The following is a 25,493-nucleotide window of genomic DNA, read 5'->3' on the forward strand; positions in this document are numbered from 1 at the left end:
AACTTTGGGTTAGAGTTTGTTCTTGTTTTCATCTTCAAAAATCGTATTACGTAAGCTATTACTCGTGTTAATTCATGTATGCAGGAGAACTTTTGCATCAATTCGTAAATCGCGTCATCTTTGGTTTTTACTAATGTATTTAATATTAAGGATTCCTCCACGATTGGCGACTGTGGCCATTGGCTTTTTGGATCAGTCAACCATTTGGGCCCTCTCCACCAAAGATTGCAATTTACCAATTGATTTGCGCTAACTCCTCTTGACGCTAGGTCTGCTGGATTATCCTCGGATCTTATATTATTCCATTCAGCATTTTTTAATTCCCGAATTTCATCTGTTCTACGCCTGATAAATTTTATCTTATTTAACCCATTCTTAATCCAGGCTAGCGTTATGGTTGAATCACTCCATGCATATAGTTCTACTTTGTAATTTTTCATGGCTTCCATTATGCGCATCATTAACTTACTGAGCAAATGTGCTGCGCATAATTCTAATTTTGGAATAGTTTTTCTATTTTTGATCGGATTCACCTTGCTTTTGCTAGCGATTATGATTACTTCCGATCCTACCTAGGCATATACTACTGCCGCATAAGCTTTTTCTGACGCGTCTGCAAAGCCATGAATTTGAATACATAATTCTGATTTAAAATTAATCCATCTAGGGACTCTTATTTGTCCCAACGCCTCTAACCCTGATTTGTATTCTTCCCATTCCTTACGATCTTCATTCACTAGCTCTTGATCCCAATTGATTCCTGCTGTCCACAATTTTTGTATAAAGATTTTTCCCACAATCGTTACCGGTGCCAACCAGCCTAACGGATCAAATATTTTTGATAGTGTGGACAAGACGAATCTTTTAGTTAATATTTTAGGTTCAGAACAACATACTGTAAATTTAAACTCGTCCTTACTAGAGTCCCATTGTAGCCCTAAGGTTTTTACAAATTCATCTTCTCTGATGCTAACTATTTTATTATCTACCGAGTTTTCTACCATTTCTAATATTTTTGCGTTATTTGAAACCCACTTTCTCAAATTAAACCCAGAGTTTGCTAGTTCTTTAAAGATTAATTCAACTATGGTTGTGGCATCTTCTATTGAATTCGCTCCTGTCATGAGGTCGTCCATATAAAAATCATTTTTTATTATTTCCCCAATCATTTTGTTTTCACAATTTTCACCTACATCTGCTAATACTCTAGTTGCTAAATATGGGGTGGAAGCGGTACCATAAGTAACCGTAATTAGTTTGTAGGTTTTAACTGTTGTTTTAGGGTCATCCCTCCACAATATATATTGAAATTTCTGATCTTTATGATTTATTTTAATTTGTCGGTACATTTTCTCAATGTCCAATGATACCACGTATTCCCACTTACGCCAATTTACAATTATATCGAAAATATCTTTTTGAACTCTTGGTCCAACCCACATAATGTCATTTAGGCTTTTTTTTATTCTAGTTTTGGCTAAAGCATCAAAAACTACTCTTAATTTTGTTGTGAGACTGGATTCTCTGATAACAGCTTGATGAGGAAGGTCATTTACATTTACATCATTTACTTCTACCATATGTCCTAAGTCCAAATATTCTTTCATAAATTTTGAATACTCAATTCGAAGTTTTTCATTTTTTTGTAATCTCTTTTCTAAGTTTATGAAACGAGCCATTGCTTGATTTTTCGAATCCCCTAATGTTGTATCTTCTTTAAAAGGTATAGCAACAATATATTTTCCATTCGGATCTTTTTTAGTACATTTTTTAAAAATCGTATCCTTTTCTTGTTTGAGCTCGATACTGGTTGCTACAATTGACTTACTACCCCTGGATTTCGTGCATCCGGACACTGGCCATCCAAAGATCTTTTTTTGCCCAAGAAGCATACCCTTTTTGGTTATCTCCGGCAGTAAAATTTGTGGATATAAATCCGCACCAATTACCAGGTCAATTCGACCAGGTTTGTCGAAATTGGGATCCGCTAAATAGAATCCTTTCCAATCCGACTTATTTATGAAAATTGTATTCGTGGGAAGACATTTCATTAGTTTTGGCAAAACAATTGCGTTTGTGCTCATTTCTTTTGAATATTTAATATTATTTTTGATTGTTAATTTTAATTTGTGATTTGAAGCACAGGCACCTGTTGCTGAGACTCCACTTATTTCAGTGTGTGCTTTTATTTTTGGCAACTTAAGTTTTTGTGCCGCTTCTTCAGAAATTAGAGTGCTTTGTGACCCATTGTCAATCAATGCTCTAAATTTCCCGAATTTACCATCGTGACCTTTAATCTGAACATACGCCGTGGCTAACAACGCTAATTCAGAGGTCATGCATGTATTTACATTCTCTTTTTTAAAATGTAACATGCTATGGTGTAGTTTTTGACAATACGAGCATACTAGCTCGCTTGGACATTTTGAGTTTGAACTGTGCTTTAAACATCTGTAGCACCAATTCAATTTTTTAACCATATTCGTTTTTTCCTGAGGACTTAATGCTTTAAATTTATAGCAAAAACTTAATTGATGCCCGGGCATTTTGCACATCGGGCATGCTTGGTTATTTGTGTGATTATTTTTTATTATTTTTCTAGTTGGCAACTCATTTCCAACTGATGTCAACGAACGAAGACGTTGATCTAAAAATTCTATGACATCTTTCAAGTTTTGAATGTCATTTGACTTTTTTACTTGGCCCTCATATTGTTGCAGAGCCTCAATATTAAATTCCTTTATAATAATATGCGCAAAAATGCAATCTGATTCTTCGGTCAGATTTTCTTTGAGACGCATCATATAAATTGATTTATTTATAGAATCAATTGTATTTTTTAAATGCCTATATGAGTCCAAATTTATTTTTGGAAGATCAATCAGGCGATTCAATTGGTCTGAAAATATTTTTCTATTATTCTCATACCTTTTTATGAGCAACTCCCAGGCTGCATCATAATTATTGCCTGAGCCAAGCAATAAATGGGAGACCACATTTCGTGCTTCCCCTTTTAGAGCACTTTTAAGGTAGCTTAGCTTCAAGGATGGGCTTAAATCCATTCTTGAATGCACTAGCTCCTTGAATAATTCATAAAAATGGTCCCAATCTTTGGAGTTTTCAAAGAAACTGGGAACCTCAATTTTTGGTAGGGTAGGTAGTTAGTCCATTTTAGGATTACTACCTTCTACCTTTTCTAATCGACCCACTTCGATTTTATTATTCATGAGCTCAATGTGTATTTCCACATCTTCTCTGAGCTCTTTTATTTTGGGCATATCTTTATTATTAAGCCCTTCAATATTTATTAAGTCGGACACCGTTTCTACTCTGCTGAGAAACATTTTTAATTTTTTAATTCTTATCGGAAAGGTTTCAGCTTTTCTTTCCTGGATTTCTATATACGTTTGCTCGAGGTAATCCTCGAGATTCTTTATGGCACCCTCAAGCCTAGAAAATAGCTCATCCTGGTCAATAATTTTTTTAATTTTTTCCTTAGCGGACTTGAATTTTGATAGCATGCTATCGAAATGATTTTTAGTAAAATATTCGTGCTCTACAGCACCAAGTTGAACCAAATGATTATGGTTCGTACAGGCTCTAAGCTCCATGTTTTTAAGTGATTCCCTATCCTCTTCTAAATAAGATTTTTTTGCGAGAAGCGCATCTATTTGCCGGGTGAGACGCACCTGGTCTTCTATAATCGCGATTTTTTCTTTTGTCGACATATTGGATTTTTTTTTTTTTTAATTATATTTAAGTTATAAAACTAAAAAGGTATAAAACTAAAAGACCAAACTTGGTGATTTTGTTGTCGCTGCGCTGTTGATGCTGCTTCTTCTTGGGGTGTTGTCACTGCTGCTGGCTGATGTTGCTGTTGAACTTGGTGTCGCTGCGGATGTTGCTTCTGCGTCACCGGTGCTGTTGCTTCGGCTGATATTGCTCCTTATGTGCTCCTGCTTGGGGTGTTCACTGCTGCTGTGACTGATGTTTCCTCTGCTAGTCACGGCTGATGCTGATATTGTTTTTTTTTGAAGTGAAACTTCTTATACGACGCCGGAAAATGTTGCGTTAAACGTTTAACGCTCCAGTGGAGGGGGAATAGCGTTGAACGCTTAACGCAACTCGGAAGGAGAAGAGGAAAAGAGAAAGATAGAGTGCGAGAGAGAGAGAGAGTGAATGAGAGTAAGGTAAGGTTTCTCATTGCCAGAAGCTGAACCATTGCTGGCATTCCTCAGAGAGAAATTTTCATAAGAAATGATCAATGGAAGAAATGATCCGACGACAAAAGGAGGTACGACTAGCGTTGGATTTACACTATGTGCGGTCGGTGCTCGCGCACAGGGCGGCAAATTTCGGGGGGCGGCAAAATTTGAGGCATAAATAGAAAATTTATACTTGGATAATTTTTGGACAATTTTTGCGTATAGCCGTCGGTAATTCAGAGCGGCTACTGACCGATTTTAAGAAGTTGGGTTGTCTTTCTAGCAGAAATGTTTTTAAAACAATTTGATTCGATGTTTATCTATTCATTTGAGTTGATTATGTAAATTCTGTGAGTCATGAGTGACAGGCGAAAAAAATTAAGCGGCGCTGCTTTTAGAAAGCGCGCTTTAGATAAAGCCAACAAGGAGGAGGAAATTTTGTGCAAAACTCCAAAATTGCACAATTTTTTCATCAAAAAGAAAGACGAAAAACATATTGATGAGAGTTGCCTCGTCTCAGAGCAAAGTGGTATGTCATAACAATTATTGAAAAATCGGAGCATTGTTGAAAATAAAGTATCAACAATAAATGAATTCAACCAACGATATACATTTATTTAATCTGTTAATAATTATGTATATAGTTCACGGTTTCCCCGACATTTGATTCCTAAATCAATTTCAATTTCAATTAATAATAAGGGCGGCATTTTCTATAATGCACAGGGCGGCACTTTACATAAATCCGGCCCTGGGTACGACTATTGATGCGGTATTTGCGAGAAATATAGATAAAATAGATGTAAGACATTTCATATCGTATTTTAGTTATCATAATCCAATTGTAAATATTATAGATATGAATCCGTCAGAACCCAGAGATGATCATTGATTTGGACTTTGCTTTATAATAAATTTATAAAATGTGAATTGAAGAAAGTGTTGGTCACTCCACCTTATTTTTATCCTTTCCCTCCCGCTATTTTTCTTTTATACGAAATAATATGAATTTTTTGGAATATCGCTAAGAAGTTTCACTTCTTTCGCGCGTAGGGACTCCACGCACACAATTTTTTTTTTTTGATGATTTCCGATTTAATAATTATATTTATATTTTTTATATAATATATATATTTTTTCATTTAATTTTTGTAGATTTTTGTTTTTTTTTTAAGTTCGGTTGTCCACAATCAAGTATTCACAATTACTTTTTTAACTTTTCCGATGTAGGCCTCGGATACGCCAACACACAAATTTTATTTTTTATATATATTTTAATATATACATATGTCGGGAAACAGTAGAATTCAAGGACAGAGACAAGAACAGAGTTGCCGCGAAGTTCTAAATTCGGGGAATATAGAATTCATGCGAAAGGCATAGCAGCAGAGACGATGGTAATCTCTGCTGGTGAGTGAGGTCCGCTCTAGAGTTACCAGAAGTTTAGAGGGATGAAAAGAGATGACGACAGAGGCTAAGCTTGAGAGAAGGCTAAGAGAGAGAAGGTTGAGAGAAATGATCGATGAGAGAATATAAGTCAGTCGAGTGATGGTAACGAACGGTAACGAACGCGGAACTTGCTGTGCTGCCGCATCGATTTTATTAAATGACAATGGAGGAAACTACTGGACATACTACAGGGATTACGGCTCTTACTACATCAGAAGTGGGATCTCCTCCGCCACAAGGGCAAAGTTCCACTCACTATACGTCAGCGCTGGAGGAGCAAAACAAAAACCTCATGGAAATCATAAAGGCCATGCAGGCGCCAAGAACTTCGGCGTCAGACGAGAAAACCACGCATGTGACACTGCACAAATTTAATCCCGATGGTGCGGGAACAGATGCAACAGCATGGTGTACTACGGTCGACTTAATCTTCGCAGACAACGTACAAGCAAAGCGCTGGAAGGCAGTGCTTACCAATGGCAGTCACAGGTATGCTTTGCTGGCATCACCTGGACCCAATTCAAGGAACTGTTCATCCAGTGATTCGTGGGAATTGAGACAACGGCTGCCGTACTGATTAATGTTTTAAATGGACATCCCAGATCTGGAGAAAGCTTTGCAGAATATGGAAGTCGCATAGTTACGCTATTACTATCCAAGTGGAAATCTACGGAGCTGGAAGAGATTGCGGTGTCAATAGCGTTAGCACACATGACACAAATTGACAATAATTTGCTGCGTTGGGTTTTTACAACCAGCGTAACGACACGTAATGAACTACAGCGGCAGCTGCAGGCTTACGCCTTCAAGAAGCGTAAAAACGAAATTGATGAATCTTCGTCAAGTTTGGACAAGAAAAAACCACGAATGCAGTCGCAGGTAAAATGTCATAGTTGTGGAAAAATTGGCCACAAATACGCTCAATGCCGCGCTCGTATGGAGAGCTCATTCTCAACAAAAGGAAAGAACTACAGTGGAAGCAGCGTTTCTGGAGGGAAGGAGCGATCAAACATAAGATGCTACAAGTGCGGTGAGGCTGGACATATTGCTACTGTATGCCCCAGAGGTAGCAACAGTGGAAACGGCGAGTACAAGGAGAAGCGCGTGGACATATGTCAAGTTCTTCAGCCTAAGGGCTTATTCTATCAAAGGGGTGAGACCTTTCCATTTTTGTTTGACTCGGGTGCCGAGTGTTCTTTGATAAAAGAAAAATTAAGTAACAAAATTGATGGAAAAAGATTTAATAATTTAATTGTACTTCGAGGAATTGGCGACAATATTGTTAAGAGCCATTTGCAGATTTTGTCTACGATTAAAATATCACAGTTTAATTTAGAAATTTTGTTCCATGTAGTATTAGACAATTATTTGAAAAATGACATCATGATTGGACAAGAAATATTCCAGCTTGGTTTTGGTGTGATTATTGAAACAGACAAACTTAATATTTACAAAACTAAGATTATTAATGCTATACATGAAGAGACATCCAATTTTGAAAATGTACTTGACACCAACATAGAATTAAGTGAAATTGATAAATGTAAACTAAAAAACATACTGAAACATTACTCCGACAATTTTATAAATGGAATCCCAACTAAACGTGTAACCACAGGAGCATTAGAAATTCGTTTGATAGATGAGAATAAAACTGTTCAAAGGCGCCCTTATCGGCTCAGTGTAGATGAAAAGATATTAGTTAGGGAAAAAATAGACCAAATGATTAAATCCAATGTGATCCGTCCAAGCAATTCGCCATTTGCAAGCCCAATGCTATTGGTCAAAAAGAAAGATGGCAGCGACATACTGTGTATTGATTTTCGTGAGCTAAATTCAAACACAATCTCAGATAAGTACCCGTTGCCGTTGATTTCTGATCAGATAGATCGCTTGCGAGGCGGAAAATATTTTTCTACTTTAGATATGGCCAGCGGATTTTATCAAATACCAATCCATCCCGATTCCATAGAAAGAACAGCATTCGTTACCCCAGAGGGTCAGTATGAATTTATAGTGATGCCATTTGGGCTAAAAAACGCCTCTTCTATTTTTCAACGTGCTATAGTGCGAGCCCTGGGTGACTTAGCCTATTCTTACGTAGTGGTCTACATAGACGACGTGCTGATTGTAGCAGAAACAAAGGAGGAAGCATATGAAAGGTTAAGCATTGTGCTGAGAGTTTTGTCTGAGGCAGGTTTTACATTCAACGTAAAAAAGTGCGCTTTTCTTCGCACAGGAATAGAGTACCTGGGATTTTATATTAAAGATGGTGAAATTAAACCAAATCCAAGTAAGATAGAAGCACTGACAGCTCTGTCGCCACCATCCACTGTAACTCAATTAAGGCAATTCATAGGTTTGGCATCATATTTTAGACAATTTGTCCCGCGGTTCTCAGAGCAGATGAAGCCGCTCTATGAGTTGACCTCTAAACTTAAAACGTTTGATTGGAAAGAGAAGCATGAACAGGTCCGAAAAAAGATTATCAAAATACTGACGTCTGACCCCGTACTGACAATCTTTGACCCTAAGCTTCAAATTGAATTGCATACAGATGCCAATGGCGAGGGGTATGGTGCAATGCTAATACACAAGATAGATGGGAAAAGAAGGGTAATAGAATATTTTAGCAAATGCACGACTGTGTCTGAAGCTAAATATCACTCATACGAATTAGAAACTTTAGCTGTTTACAATGCAATAAAACACTTTAGACATTATTTACATGGCAGAAAATTTATTGTGTACACCGATTGCAACTCACTAAGAGCGACTCAAAAGAAAGCTGAGTTGACCCCAAGAGTACACCGTTGGTGGGGGTATTTACAGGCTTTTGATTTTAGTATTGAGTGTCGGAAGGGTTGCCAAATGGCACATGTGGATTTCTTATCACGCAATCCAATCCCTAAAGTGTCAACTGTCATTCGTAGAGTAGCAGAGATTCGTGTAGATCTAGCAACAATAACAAATAATTGGCTGATAGCCGAACAGCAATAGCATTATAAAAATCGTGAACCAACTAAATGGTGAAGATGTAGAGACCGATGTAATGAAAACATATGAAATTAGGACTGGGCTATTGTACCGCAAGATACAACGTAATGGCAAGACTCGTTGTTTGCCAGTGATTCCCAAGGCGTTTAGGTGGTCTGTCATAAACCATGTACCTGAGGCTATGATGCATTTAGGGTGGCAGAAAACTTTAGACAAGGTTTATGAACAATTCTGGTTTGAGCATATGTCTAAATATGTCAAGAAATTCGTTGAAAATTGCATAACATGCAAATTGGCTAAGCCCCCTTCTGGAAAGGCACAAATGGAATTGCACCCTATCCCTAAGATTGATATACCTTGGCATACTATCCACGTGGATATAAGTGGCAAACGCAGTGGGAAAAACGACCTAAAGGAGTACATTATTGTACAGGTAGATTCACGAAGTTTGTTCACTTATATTACACTCTTAATCTAGACTCAGAAAATTGCATTAAAGCTGTGAAGTCAGGCATATCTTTCTTTGGAGTACCCAGTCGAATTATAGCAGATCAGGGCAGGAGCTTTGCGAGTAACAAATTCCGAGAATTTTGCTCATCAAATAAAATTGAATTGCATTTAATAGCCACGGGAGCAAGCCGTGCCAATGGACAGGTGGAACGTGTAATGAGCACGTTAAAAGCTATGCTAACTGCGGTAGAAACTAGCGAACGTTCTTGGCAGGATGCATTACAAGATATCCAGTTAGCCTTAAATTGTTCTACAAATAGAGTTACCAAATCTAGAGCTTTAGAGTTGTTGATAGGGAAAGAGGCTAGGCCTTTTGGTATGATGAAAATGAATGAAGAAGAGAATATAGTAAATAGAGAAAGTGCTAGAATAAAAGCTAAAGAAAATATGGAGAATAATGCACGATACGATAAAGAAAGATTTGACAAAAATAAAGCGAAAATTATTGCGTATAACGTAGGTGATCACGTTTTATTGAAAACTGAAGAGCGTCATCAAACAAAACTTGATCCAAAGTTCAAGGGTCCATTTCAAGTCGTAAAAGTATTAGATGGAGATCGATATGAATTAAAATCATTAGTTAATAAGCGAACGTATAAATATTCACACGAGTTTCTAAGAGCGCTACCAAATAGACAGTTAATCAGCGAATTAACAGGAGAATTGCAGAATAATGATGAACCCCAAGAGGGGGTAGAGCCTGCGGTTGGCACAAGTGAATGTGCGTTTGTGTCTCAAGAGGGGATAGAGTATGAAGACGGCACGAGTGAAGGTGCGTCTGTGTCCCAAGAGGGGATAGAGTATGAAGACGGCACGAGTGAAGGTGCGTCTGTGTCCCAAGAGGGGAAAGAGTATGAGGATGACACAAGTGAATGTGCATCTGTGTCCCAAGGAGGGAAATGTTGATCACAGTATGGCAGCTGTCTCGCAGGGTCGAGCAGTGCTATGGAGGAGGTCTTGGTGACCTGGTGCATGTATTTGCGCGGCAAAGTTGAAAGAAGTTAAATGATGAATTTGAGTTATGTAAGATGAATTGATTAGAATTAAGAATGGTTTAAGTAAAGAAGGAAGAATGAAAAGTTTATGTTAAATGTTAGAATTGTCTATGGAAAGCGACTCTTGTAGTTTGTAGTTGTAAGAGAATGATGATGAAAAGAATCAATAAATAAATTAAATGTAAGACTTCAAATATAGAAATCAACATAACCGAGATTTTCTTGACTTGTTTGGCAATTTAAAAACTCAACACACAGGGACGTGTGATAGGTCAGGAAGGCCGTGTCGGGAAACAGTAGAATTCAAGGACAGAGACAAGAACAGAGTTGCCGCGAAGTTCTAAATTCGGGGAATATAGAATTCATGCGAAAGGCATAGCAGCAGAGACGATGGTAATCTCTGCTGGTGAGTGAGGTCCGCTCACGAGTTACCAGAAGTTTAGAGGGATGAAAAGAGATGACGACAGAGGCTAAGCTTGAGAGAAGGCTAAGAGAGAGAGAAGGTTGAGAGAAATGATCGATGAGAGAATATAAGTCAGTCGAGTGATGGTAACGAACGTGAGCGGAACTTGCTGTGCTGCCGCATCGATTTTATTAAATGGCAATGGAGGAAACTACTGGACATACTACAGGGATTACGGCTCTTACTACACATATTTTTTTTTTTGTATTATTCCGGTGTCGTTTCGGAACAACCACGATAGAAGGAAACAAAAATATTTATTATTTTTTGTTTTTCCTTTCTATTTAATTATGCTCATTGGCATTTATATTATTTTATTCTCTGCGTTCCTTACCTCTTGGGGGGAAACAACAGAGGACTACGATATTTAAACTGAGCTCTTTTTTACCCAGATCGCAGCCTTATTTTTTAACTACCCTGGGCTGAGAATTTTAATTTTTTCAACAGCCAACAGGTGCCAGTTTTTTAAACCTGAGTCTCTTACCACAGGGGGGAAAACGTCAGGGTGTCTCGATGGACCAAATGTTAAGAGGAGCCCCTTAAATAATGGTGTTACTCCAATGAGTTCCGTTTTAAAACTGTTTTTATTTCTTTCAATTCTCTTACAAGAAACATACATGAAAATCTTAAATCTATTTAAAACTACTTATCAACGGACTGCTCGCTGACATGCTATGTGACCCTTTCTTAAGCGCTTTAAGTGCACCACATAAATATTTGATTATACTGCAGGAGATCGTCTTTCAAACCATGCTGTTAATCACATATTCTCATGGGTCCGATCTCCTACATTCTATGTTTGGAATTCTTATCGTGTTCAATGCTTGAACATTCTGCAAAGGGCCACAAAAAAGGTGTACATTTTGGATATTTTTAAATTTGTTTTCTTCAATATTAGAAAATTATTATTATTATAATTGTTCGATGACAATATGTCGTTAATTATATAATTCTATTTTAGAATGTTAAATATTTAAACATTGTTTAACATTGCATATTATATTAGCTCCCATGTTCAACTTAATGTTTGAACATCCGTTCTTTCTGAACACAGCCGCGCTGGCCCGTCCGACGCCGCCGTGCTCGCTTGCCTGTTTTTTGTACAGATTCGGCCAATAGTATAAACTGGTTATTTGATTAAAATTCTCATCGCTCGACAGTGTGTTCCCTCTATAATTATTGCTTTATCGTCATTATTTGTTATGTCTAAAACAAAACTTTTTGTATATACAAATTTATTAATGAAGGTATATTTTAATTGTTTCGTACAACACTTCAGGAGTACAATGAATCCCTGTATTAACATTGGGTTGTAGATATTCTTTAAGGACTCTGGTTGATCTTAATCAATGATATGACGTTTATTTTCAAATATATTTATCTGTTCATAAATTTTGAATTTTCCTTTTGCTATTAAAAGTTGTTGTTTAAATTGATTTAGTTTTTTGTTTCACCTATAATGTTACTAAAGCTTCTTTCGGCTGAGTGTTGGGTTCCGTAATCCGTGGATTCTACAGCTTCTTCTTCTGTAATTATATTTATTTCAATTCAGGACAGAGCGTCTACTACATTGGTAGTACCAGGGTTATACAAAATTTTTGGGCTGAAGATTTCTATGTAATTAAACCATCGTTTTAATTCCACATTTGGGTTTTTTCCGAAATTGCATATGATAGCGGTTGATGGTCCTTATGTATTTCTATTCCTTATACTCCGTACAAATAGTTTCTTAGGTTTTTTAATGCCCAAACTATTGCTAAAAGTTCTTTTTTGTAAGTCACGTAAATTCTTTCAGTTTTAAAACTGAAGAACTCTGTCAGCGATACTTCTGACAATTATAAATGTAACAGTTTGGGGTACAAAAAACCCGAATACGCCGTCGATGTTCAATCCGACATACACAATTCGAAACACTAAGGTTCTAAGAGCACCGTCATCGATACTTCTGGCAATTACAAATCTAACAGTTTGGGTTATACTAATAATAATAACTAATAATAAGCACAATAAAAAAGGTACATTCAGAAATAAATACAAATTTACCATTCCGGACGGACGTTCGTTGTGAAATAGACACAATTAATGATAAACCGATCTACTTAAGAAAGTACCCATACTTACAAGCATTAAACGAGTTTGTTAATCAAGAAATACACCGAATGATTAATGTTGTAATTTTTGCATATTTATTGCAAATATTTATCATACTTTTGATATGTATTTAAAATTCTAATATTTGAAAAAAGTAAAAAATTTGGCATCAAATGGATAAAAAAATAAAAAAAAAAGTCACCCGTAATTGTAGTATCAAAAAAAAGGTACTAACCTTCATTAATGGCACCCCTAAACATAGACTATGCATCGATTTCAGAAAACTAAATCTTAGCACAATTCCAGATAGATACCACATGCAAAATCCGACAGTTATTTTATCAAATCTAGGAAAAGCTAAATACTTTAGTACTATAGACTTAGAATCAGGTTTCCACCAAATTTTGATGAAAGAATCAGACTAAGAAAAAACTTAATTTTCCATTAACAATGGAAAGTATAAATTCATTAGAATGCCATTCGGGTTAACAAACGCACCTCGAATCTTCCCGAGGGCAATGGACGAAATACTTCGAGAACATGTTGGTAAATTCTGCCTTGTCTACATGGATTAAATAATTATTTTCTCTCATTCCCTCGAACAACATTTCAAAGACCTAAATTCAATCATTAATATTTTACATAACGCCAATATGAAAATATCATTAGAAAAATCTCAATTTTTTAAATTAAAATAAATTACTAAAACTGAAAGAATCTTTTGGACCCTGAAGTGCTCTAAACTGTATGTATGTCGGAATGAACATCGACGGCGTGTTTAGGGCTTATATACCCTTCTTGCAATACAAATTTTCGTGGTTAAAATATTTGTCTAAAATATATTTTTTTTAGTGGAAGTATGGTTGTTTCTTTGTTTATATTTTTTCCCTAACATGATACATGTTGGTCGTGTCATGGACTGCTCCTATCTTTTTTATTAAATTGTATCCTATTAATAAATCTGCCTTTAAGCCCTCTATTTCGGAAAAAATTTGTTTTGTTTGAAAAATTGTTATGTAGTGGCATATTTTTACTGTTGAGTATCCATTAACCGTGGATACTCTTTTATAATTGGGCAATACTATACCATTTTGGTAGGTACCTTTTTTATGTAACAGGCTGTGGCTCCTGTATCTATCAGAAAATTAAGTTTTTTATTAATTTTTTTGTCAAAACGTAATATGAGTGGCAGACCTATTCTTCTCCTAAAAAATGTTCCTCTTTAATATTATCTATACGCATTTTTTTGTTTCTAGGTTGACCAGATGACTCAATTTGTGTGCGTTTGACTGCCTGTTCTGGTTGTTGGAATGACTTTATATCCTGATTAAATGAATTATATTGGAGGCTATTTGTAGTTTGGCACTGTTCACCATTGGGAATGGTTGGTTACTATTTCTATTTTGGATTTGGATTCTGGCGAACTTCCATAGGTTCGCTTATGTTTTGGTATGTTTTATTCCTAGTCCAAGTATTATAACTTGGATAGGGATTATACTGAGCGTTATTGTGTTGATAGCTATTATGGTTTTGGTAGCTATTACTATTTTGGGGGTTATTTTTATATTGGGAAATATTATTATTCTGAGTAGAATTTCTATTATTGTGCTGACAATTGGTATTTTGTCCATTATAATTTTTGTAATTGTCGTAGGTTCTGTTCAGGCGCAATCGATTGCCCTGATTCTGACCATCGGATCTATAATATGGTTCGTTTTGGTTCCGTTGGTTATCGTTATAACGTTGCGCTTAAACGATAAGCGAACTGTGCCCTTATATGATTGCTCTCCATTTCTTGAACTCTAGCTGGAGGATTTAGGGAAAATAACATGCCAGAAATTGGGCAGTTTAGGCCAGTTATAAATACCCTCAAGGCATTTTGTCTATGTCTGAGGTTTGCTTCTGTAGTTATTGGATTTTCTTTCCCGTACGTCATTATGGTTTTATTTATTAAGAGGGTTAACTTTTTTTTAACCAAATTATAAAAGTCCATAACCGAAAATCTGTTTTGTGTCAGCACACTTAATTCTTGTTCAATTATGTGGATTGGCCTCTTGTCGCTAAAGACAAAATCGAGTCTGGCCAAAATAGCGTCAAAATTTAATACGGTTCCATGGTTTGTTAAAGCGTCATTGGCTTTGCCTACTATCTTGTTTCTTAAAATGGTTAGGGCTACAAAGTACCGACGGCTTTTGCGGACATAGAGTCCCATTGCTGTTTCAGCGGCTTCTCGCTAAGCTACGTTATTGTCTAAATTTCCAGAAAATTGGGGAACGGATTTGACTATCTCTAGTGTTTCGTCGCATGGAATGGATCTATAATATGGTTCGTTTTGGGTTCGTTGGTTATCATTATAACGACGCTGAGGAGCGCTAAAACGATAGGCGAACTGTGGCGGGGGTCGAAGCGGAAGAGAGAACCAAGCAATTATTTTGTATCAGCCTTTACCAAGAATAGTCGAAAATGCCGAATCCGAAATATAGTGTGCGGAGCGTAGAGACGAAAAGGTAAATATAATCGTCCCGCTCTGGCACACGGTACGCTCTCTTTCTGGCATACGTATGCGAGAGCGCTGAGAGACAGATGCAAACGGAGATCAGGAATTGTTCCGGTTTTGGAAGTTTTATTGGAAGAGCACCAGACGTAAAATAACTAGCAGAGCCATAAGCAGAGTAGGCTAAAGCAGCAGATACCACAGCAGCCAAGCTTGGGACTCATCCTTGTGCCGGTGTGGCATGAACTCGTAACCACGTGATCTCGCAGATCAGAGAAAAGCAATCACGAACTAGGATGGGAGAAGTATCAAAGCGTTGGATCAAATAAAATTAGAATTAAGATTTTGCTAGAGATAGTTATTTAGGGCAATTTCTACTTTCATTTAGTTTAAATGTAACTGCACATGCACCACACAATCGCCACCTGCCTTCACTTGCAACGATAGAAGCAACATTTTTACAGAGATCTGCATCTTTGATGGGCCGAACAATCCTGCATCGCCGGAAACGAGCGTAAGTCCATAAAAAGAAAATGTATGTCTGAATATTCTTAATATATATAAATCTCGTGTCACAATGTTTGTCTTCAATGGACTCCTAAACCACTTAACCGATTATAATAAAATTCGCACACCATGTGCAGTTCGATGCAACTTGAGAGATAGGATAGTTAAATCTCAAATTATTGCCGCAATTTTAATTTATTGCTGATTATTTGTCTGTTTTTATTTGACAGTCACAATTATTTGTTAACTCCAAATGATTCTAACGAATCGATTCGAAGCTCCGAAAAGCTGACCGTGTGAATAGTGAGCGATATACCGTATAATTCAATTATTTCCATTTTTTAAATTTTTGGTGTTAGCATAGCCGGCCACGTGTTACTAAGACTGAAGTGTAAATTGAATTCATATTATAATGAAGTTAAAACAGTGAATATGCCACGGAAAAAATCCAACCTCAACAACGCGAGCAGCAAAGGGTCTCGACTCAAACGTGTTAAAAGAGCTCAGCAATTACCACAACAAATATAAACAATAAATGCAGCTCAAAGAATCAGGACTGCAGAAAGTCGTGCACAAGAATCTCAAGAATACCGTGACGAACGTCTGCAACAGAATATTACGAGAATAAGAGCGGTACGAGAACGGAACATAGCTACAGTACGAGTAGATCGACGAAGGCAACGGATCAGCCACTCATTAACACGGGCATCATTCGTTCGGGTATTGCAATCGGTGGAATGGATAAAGTATGTCAATATTGTCAGGCATTGAAATTTCGGAATGAAGCAGCCGGCATGTGCTGCGCATCAGGAAAAGTTGTGCTGTGACCTCTACCCGCTCCGACGTAGCCTTTATTATCCCTTCTTACTGCCAATTCAGATGATTCCAAATTATTTTTGCGTAAGATACGCAAATTTAATTCTTGCTTCCAAATGACGTCATTTGGGGCAACTAAAATTTTCGATCGTGCATCCGATGGACGTAATTTTTAAACTACATTCAAAATTCAAGGCCAGGTGTACCATAAAATTGGATCACTGATGCCAATGCCATTTTATGGGCGATTGTGAAGGGCGCGTGACGACTCGGAAGATTGCATTTATCTAATTCAATTGATCAAAATAGTTTCGCCACGACTGCGAAGGGACAATTATCAAATCGTCATAAAAGCCGACAAAGTACCATTAGGTGAACATGCTGGTAGATTCAACGCTCCAACTATTGATGAGGGTGCTGTTATCATGGTTGGTGATCCAGTTGACAAAAGATCTATAAAAATTACTTGGCGAGACAACACTGTCAGTACGATTTCGGATTTACACCGTTCATATGACGCACTACAATATCCATTGATGAACCAAAGTCCAGAACAAACATAGGTTCTATCACCCACATTTTCCGCGGTACACCTAAGAGAAGAAATTGATCAAATTTTACCATATATTGAATTATGTAGGCCGTGTAATGGCGATGACCATCATTGTTTCTAGTAAATATCATTTTTGAAATGTATGTGTACCAAATAAAATTAAACAAGAAAGGAAAGCTAACTTCGGGCGGAGCCGAAGTTGATATACCCTTGCAGTTGAGTCGCAGTCCGCTAGGTGGCGCCACGCATCTTATATTATTAGATATATAGCGGATCGTACATAGTCGGCCGATCCTTATGAAATTTGGCATATTGAATTATTTTGCCAAAAGAGGAATCCATTGAAACTCCCATGCTTCTAACTTGAAAAACAACGAAGTTATATCATTTCCGATCAATCAGTTATATGACAGCTATAGGATATAGTAGGCCGATCCTTATGAAATTCGACTGTCAGTACGATTTCGGATCTACACCGTTCATATGATGCATTACAATATCCATTGATATTTGGGCAAGGACAAGATGAATATCACCTTAATATGAAACAGTATGATCCAAATACCGGTAAATTTGAATATTATCTATTTACTTTACTTTACTTACTTAATTTTTTATTTTCTTAGGTGATTACAGAAATAAACTACTCTTCAATGAACTACTACGCACACTGAATAATGGTTAGACAACATCAAGACAATTATATCCTTCGATATCGTAAGCTGTTCCATCAATACATTGTTGATATATATGCTAAGGTCGAAAGTGAACGCTGAGATTCCTTCGATTCAACCAGGCAAAACTAAGATCGGAAGAATATACTCACTTACGAGATGCTGTTGCTGGAAACATCGATGGAAATGTAAATCCCAATGACATCGGTAATGCATCGGCAGTCCACGGAACATGCAGGAATACATACAAGAATACATCGCATCTTATGTCTTACGTAAGTCATTATGGCCGACCGGATTTATTTATTATATTCACATGTAATCCGAATTGGGAAGAGGTACAAACTTTATTATTGCCAGGACAACAAGCTATTCATCGTCATGATTTAACTGCACGTGTGTTTAAACAAAAATTGAAATCAATTATTGAGTTTATTGTTAAATATTCCATTTTTGGTATCACATGTTGGCTGTATACGATAGAGTGGCAAAAGCGAGGTTTACCTCATGCCCACATTTTGGTTTGGCTTAAAGATAGAATCCGTCCTGAAGAAATCGATCAAATAATTTCAGCCGAAATTCCAGGCCCATTTATTGATCAAGAATTATTTGATATTGTCACCAAATCATGTGTTTGGGCCATAGGGTGTGATGATTAACTTTATTTATTGAAAATATAACTGGCTCAATCTCTTGATTTCGCCATCTGTCAAACAAAGCAAAGCAAAAACTCACACGCCGAATTTGCAACCGACGCTTCTCGTTCCTTCTTCTTCTCTACATAAACTTCTTGTGTGCCCAGTTTCCAAATCGAATTGTTAATTAATGCAGTTTTTTAGTTTTACAGTGACCGTTCATCAACATCCCGGCCTCCCCTGAAACACTGTTTCAGAATTTGGTAATAGGGCGAGCTTCACAATTGGACGGGTGGTTTCTCCAGTTGGAGTCCTAAGTCGTACAGCGCGGACCATTCCATCCTTCCCTGGATACGTTTCGATGACTCTTCCGAGAGGCCATGCTGCTGGCGGGGTGTGAGAATCCTTAAGGAGCACGATGTCATCTTTGGCCATGTTGACCGATTTGTTCATCCACTTTGGCCGATGCTGGAGTGATGTAAGATATTCCATGTGCCATTGTTTCCAGAAGCCTTGCAGCATAGCTTGAGTCTGTTGCCAATAATCCAAACGGTTGATTGGTACAGTTGATAGATCGCCTTCTGGTACTGTCGTGTAGGGACGACCAATGAGGAAGTGTGCTGGCGACAGATAGTTGACCTCAGTGTCCGAAGTTGAGAATAGTGGACGTGAGTTGACCACAGCTTCTATTTGGGCGAGAAGTGTGTGCATTTTCTCAAAGGTGAGGACATTCTTGCCAATGACTCTATGAAGATGCAGTTTGACAGAGCGCACAGCTGATTCCCATTTGCCACCCCAGTGTGGTGCATGGGGGGGAATGAAATTCCAGTTTATTCCTTCGTCTGCCAGGGCCTTCAGTACAGTGTTGTTGTGTTCGTCTGACTTCAGAAGAGTTTGCATTTCGTTTAATACCCTTTTTGCCCCGACGAAGTTTCTCCCGTTGTCGCTATACATTTGCGAGCATTTTCCGCGGCGAGAGATGAATCGTCTGAGTGCCGCCAGGAATGTGTCGGTTGTAAGATCTGTAGCCAATTCCAAATGCAAGGCAGAAGTGGCTAGGCATACAAATAGGCAGATATAACCCTTTTCCTTGCGTGGATTTCGTCCCTTGTGGACCTTGAGGGTGATTGGCCCGGCGTAGTCGCAGCCAGTGTTTGCAAACGGAAATGCCTGCCGAACCCGGACAGACGGCAGATCTGACATGAATTGGTGAGATGTGTGTTGCCGTTGTCTAAAGCATTTTAGACAGTCATGCGTGATCTTTCGAATGAGGTTGCGTGCGCCAAACACCCAGTAGCGTTGGCGTGCGATCACGAATAATGCCGATACTCCAGGATGTAAGTGAATCCGGTGCTCATGTTCCAGAATGAGCTTCGTTATGCGATGAGATTTTGGCATAATTATTGGATGCTGCACATCCGCTGGCAGTTCTGAGTTACCTAAGCGGCCACCCACTCGCAGGAGTCCATGTTTGTCGATTTGCGGTGAGAGGGTGCGCAATTTTGATTTGTTTCCCAAATCTTGCTGGTTGAGGAGTCGCTTGTAGTCAGCTTGGAATTCGTCTTGGGCATGGCGAAGGTACAGGATCCGTGCGTCATGGATCTCCTCAAGTGTCAGCGTAGCGGTGTTGGATTTTCTGCGAGTGCGTCGGATGAACTTGAGAACGTAGGCGAGAATACGAAGTAGCTTCGGCCACGAGGAGACACGGTCGATCAGTTCATCCAATAGTGAGGTTTCAGTGTTGTATGTTCTCATTGTCGTGAAAGCGGAGCCTTTTACTTCAGCCTGGACTTGTTCATCTGAAATGAAACTAGAATGAGGAGTGCTAGGTGTTTTTACCCATTCAGCTTCGGTTGAGTATAGCCAGTGTGGGCCCTTCCACCATAGGTTGTGGTTTACTAAGTCAGCAGCTAGCATGCCCCTTGAAGCGCAGTCAGCAGGGTTGTCATCTGATTTGACATGTTGCCAGTGATCTCGTGGAATAATGCCGAGGATTTCGGCAGTGCGGTTTGCGACGAAAGTCTTTAGTTTGGCAGGTATGTGCGAGAGCCAAGCCAAAACAATGGTAGAGTCGCACCAGGCGTAAACAGTGACGTTGTAGTGTTTCAGTGCAGCCTTGACTGAGTTGATGAGTCGACTTAGTAGCAGTGCGCCGCACAATTCCAGGCGTGGAAGTGATTGTGTTTTGAGAGGTGCAACACGAGTCTTTGCAGCTATAAGAGTAACCTGTATGTTACCATCAGGGAGAGTGACTCTACTGTAAACGGCAGCGGCGTAGGCTTTTATAGATGCGTCCGAGAAAGCGTGCAATTCAATTGTGTCAGTAGAATTGCCAATGTAGCGTGGAACCTCAAGTTCATTGAGCGTGTTGATATCGTGCTTGCATTTGAGATACCAATCTTCCAGGCTGAGCGGTAGCGGGCTGTCCCAGTCTAAGTTGAGAACCCAAAGTTCTTGGAACAGGATTTTGAATTGAATAACCACTGGAGCCAGCAATCCAAGTGGGTCGAAAATGCGAGACACGTCTGATAAAACTTGCCGTTTTGTAATCTTTCCCTCGCTGGGCAAAGATACCTTGTATGCCAATGTGTCCGTGTGCGGTTGCCAATGAATTCCCAAAACCTTGTTCGTAGTTTCGAGTGGACTGTATGATGTGTTGTTTGTGATTGTTGTCTCAGGATCGACAACGCGGTTGCTGTTGGAAATCCATTTTCCAAGTTCGAGTTGAGCACATGACATTAGTTGAATTAGTTCTTGTTTATATTGTAGAAGCTTTTCCTCGGTGTCAGCTCCTGTTAAAACGTCGTCAACGTAGAAATCTTCAAGAAGAATGCGCGCAGCAGTTGGATACAAATGTTGGTAGTCTCTGGCCAGTTGCTCAAGATCCCGTACAGCCAGAAATGGTGCACACGCAGTGCCATAGGTTACAGTGCAGAGTTGGTAATGTAGAAGTGGAGCTGAAGGATGTTCTCTCCAAACGATACGTTGATAGTTGCGGTGATGCTTGTTGATCCAAATTTGCCTGAACATCTTGATGATGTCCGCAGAAAAAACGTATTTATGTAGGCGAAAGCGTACGCATACATCGAACAGGTTTCGTTGAATGCTCGGCCCAACGTTCAGGGTGTCGTTTAAAGATTGACCAGAAGAATCTTGGAATGAACCGTCAAAAACTACTCGTAGTTTCTTTCCAAGTACCGGGTGATGTGGCATGTAGAATACCCTTCCATCGTTGGTGAGAATTTCGTCAGGGTTCAATTGGCGCATGTGGCCTAGCGAAATATACTCTTGCATGAATTGTACATATCGTGAGTGCAGATCTGTGTCTCTATGTAGACGGCGCTCCACAGAAGCAAAGCGTTGGGTTGCTCCTTGCAGAGTGTCAGTGAATTGAGGATCTGCATCCTTGAATGGAAGCTCTACGGTGTATCTTCCCTTCGAGTCGCGTGAGTGCGTGGTTTGAAAATGCTCTTCAACCTTAACATTTTCAGGATCATGGTGAGTGGTGATTTGGGAGTCCTCGATTTCCCAAAACCTTTGTAGAGTAGCATGGATATCGACTGTAGACAAAAATGACGTGGTGATTGATGGATTTTGATACGCAATCGATGTGATAACCCATCCAAAGATTGTTGAAATAGCTATTATGTTGCCTTGCGCATCCAGCTTCCTGTTGCCGGTTAAAATAGCCCATACAGAATCGGTGCCTAGTAGAACGTCTATAGGCGATGCCGAGTTGAATTCCGTGTCTGCAAGCGGAATCCCATTGAAGATCTCAAGCGCAGATGCATCGATGTTTTCCCTTGCCAGCGTAGATGTGATTTTTCCTAGAATATGAGCTTTTACTTGTAGCGAGTGATCCGAAACTCGAGACTTGATCGTGAGTGTGCTGAATCCCCTCGTGGTATCAGCCTTGATTGAAGAAATGCCGGAAATGAGAATCCGGCCAGGAGCCCGATTAAGACCCAGTGCCTTAATACAGCGTTCCGATACATATGATAACTCCGAGCCCGTGTCGAGTAGCACTCGGCAGTTTGTGTATGTGCCTTGAGAGTTGCGGATGTGTACCAATGCAGTTGGCAAAGTACATGTTCGTCCTACTTGCCCATGTGACAATAGGGTTGGCGTGAGTAGTGCCTGTGACATGTGACTCGCAGTCACCGATGTCGTGTCTGGATCGTTGCGATCGCTTGAAGACGTGGATGTGATTTGACCCTCGTTGGTCTGCATAGCATGCGTGTGTATGAGTGTGTGGTGTCTGCTGCCACACTGTTGACAGTTGTACTTTGAGCTACAGTTTGATGACCTGTGATCTGGTTTGAGACAGTTAAAGCAGAGAGATTTGTGCTTTACAAAAGAACGGCGTTGGTCGATAGACAAACCAATGAATTGAGGACACTTAGACAGTTGATGCCCATCCGCATTACAATTCACGCATTTTGTCAGCGCAGCAGTTACCATGGCTCTGCTTGTCTTCTTGTTGTTACCACCCTGTCTCGGTACAGGATCGCTTTGACACAGCTCAAATTCTTCACATCGTGCGTCTAGGAACTTGAAGAACTCTTCGACTCTTGGTGAATTTGAAGCACGGCTTGCATCTACCCATTTGCGGCGTGACTCTGGATCGATTTTATTCAGCAATAAATGGATAACCCAACAGTCTCGGTCCATATGGCCAATTGAGTCCAATGCACGGATGATCTCATTTGCACCATCTGATACGCTACGCAATATGGATACCTCTCCATTGTTAGTCGATGGTAGCTCCATAAAGGTGTCCAACAGGTTGTGAATAATTTGCCGTGGTCGATCGTATCTCTCGTTGAGGCGCTCCCAAGCGTTGTCATATGCCGTCTCAGAAATCGGCAAATGGCGTACCAAACTTGCAGCCTCGTCCACGAGGAACGATTTTAGATAGTGGTACTTTTGTATCTTACCCAGATGTTGCTTGCTATGTACAGTGCTTATGTACAATGCTTTGAAGGCTGGCCACTCCTTGTAAATGCCACCAAATGGTTTTATGTGAATCTTCGGTAATTCTGTCTCCCTTACTGGCACCGCGGCGTCAGCCTGGGTTGGTGTTGAAGTTGCTCCTAGGCGTTCGAAAAACTCTTGTTGTTGCTGCACTAATCGAGAAATAGCGTCGTTGTTAGCTATTGAGTCTCCTTCTGCATGTCTCGTTGTTGTTGGTGTTGTCGGCTCCTGTGAGCGCTTGAGGGAAAACAAAAGCGCACGGGCTTTTATGTACTTCGCCTCATACTCGTCGTAGTCATCCGCAGGATCAACCCAGCCCTCGACGTCGTCAAGCACGCTCAGATCATCTCCGGCAAGTTCGAAATCATTCCAAACCTTGTCGAGCCTGACTAGCAGTACCTCCACGGCGTCAACGCCGATTGATGCGGTAGAGTTTTCTGCTGTATGTAGCAGTTTGGTGAGGCTGGATTTGAGACGGCCCCTCACTCCCTTTAGCCGTTTGAGTTGTTCCATCGCAATGGTGCTTTACTTTTAGTTAACAATAACGAATCTGGCTCTGAAGGACCAAACTTCCTATGATGATTAACTTTATTTATTGAAAATATAACTGGCTCAATCTCTTGATTTCGCCATCTGTCAAACAAAGCAAAGCAAAAACTCACACGCCGAATTTGCAACCGACGCTTCTCGTTCCTTCTTCTTCTCTACATAAACTTCTTGTGTGCCCAGTTTCCAAATCGAATTGTTAATTAATGCAGTTTTTTAGTTTTACAGTGACCGTTCATCAACAGGGTGCTTTTAACATGACGTCAATGTGCATGGAAAATGGAAAATGTAAAAAAACCTCCTAAAGCCGCATACGAATGACACGATCACGGATATTGATGGGTATCCAATGTATCGCCGCAGAAGTACTGAGAATGGTGGCCACACATTTACAATGCGACTGCTAAACTTTCCAAATCAAGTTGAGCTTGATTATCAGTGGGTGGTCTCAGTGAGTTACTCACCAATACTTTCAAAAACTTACAAAGCTACAAAACAAGTAGAAAACATGAATAAGAATGACGAAATAGCACGATACCAAGCATTAGCAGCAATGAAGCTATTTGGCATATTCTCAGCTTTCCCATCCACGAAAGAGATCCTGCTGTCTAACATCTGGCAATACATCATGAAAACGGTCAACGTGAATACTTCCCTGAAGAAAATATTCTCCAAAGAGCGTTCGAAGCTCCGAAAACGACTCTAACTGAATTTTTTACATTGTGTCAATATGTAAAAAATTTAAAAATTCGCAATTGTGTTTTGCGAAGATGTTGGTGTATGGTGATGTTCCACGTTATTTCACATGGAACAAATCCAGTAAAAAATGGAAACCACGGAAACAAGGAAAACCACTTTACTCGGTACATCCAAAGCAACGTGTGTGCTTCTATTTACGTTCATTATTGGTAAATGTTCCCGGACCAAAGTCTTTTGAATTTTTACGAACAGTTGGTCGAGTATTCAATACATACCAGGATGCATGTCGTGAACTGCAATTGCTAGAAGACGATAACCATTTGGACTTAACGCTTGCTGATGCTGCGTGCCTTGCCTTTTGCATGCCTTTTAGCAAACTCATGACACGCTCCACCTGGCCATTTGCCCTACTGGCACCCGTTGCTACTACATGAAGGTCATTTTTTTTATTGGAACAGAATTTTGGAAACTCGCTACTTGTGAACTCGCTCTACCTTGGTCCGCTATAATTCTGTTAGGAACACCAAATATTGATATCGCAGACTTCACTGACTGTTTCCGCTTAATTTCCCACTAATGTCAATGTGTACCGTATCCCATGGGATCTCTACTTTGGGAATGGGATGTAACTCCGATTGAATTTTATCCAAAACCGATTTTTACAATTTACATGTCACACAATTTTCTACAAATCTTCGCACGTATTTTGACATTCCAATATTGCTCGTAAATCTTATCTAGGATTTTTTCTAGATAAGATACAGTGCTTTACAGCCTCGTGTCTTCCGATTTCTTTGAATTTTACGATGCAGCAAACTATTCCTGATTTCAGAAGAATTATCTATTTCTTTCTGCATTTCATCAATGTTTAACTCAGTCATGATT

General features: G+C 39.2%; 1 protein-coding gene across 1 annotated transcript; it reads right to left on the minus strand.

The window, feature by feature from the left end:
• Positions 1-18,611: 18,611 nt before the first annotated feature.
• LOC123258206 lies at positions 18,612-23,876 on the minus strand. Its single transcript, XM_044718078.1, has one exon. The coding sequence runs from the start codon at positions 23,874-23,876 to the stop codon at positions 18,612-18,614; it is 5,265 nt and encodes a 1,754-aa protein (XP_044574013.1).
• Between the last annotated feature and the right edge of the window lie 1,617 nt (positions 23,877-25,493).

This window comes from Drosophila ananassae, assembly GCF_017639315.1.
Source record: "Drosophila ananassae strain 14024-0371.13 chromosome Y unlocalized genomic scaffold, ASM1763931v2 tig00000105, whole genome shotgun sequence".
NCBI lineage: Eukaryota > Metazoa > Arthropoda > Insecta > Diptera > Drosophilidae > Drosophila > Drosophila ananassae.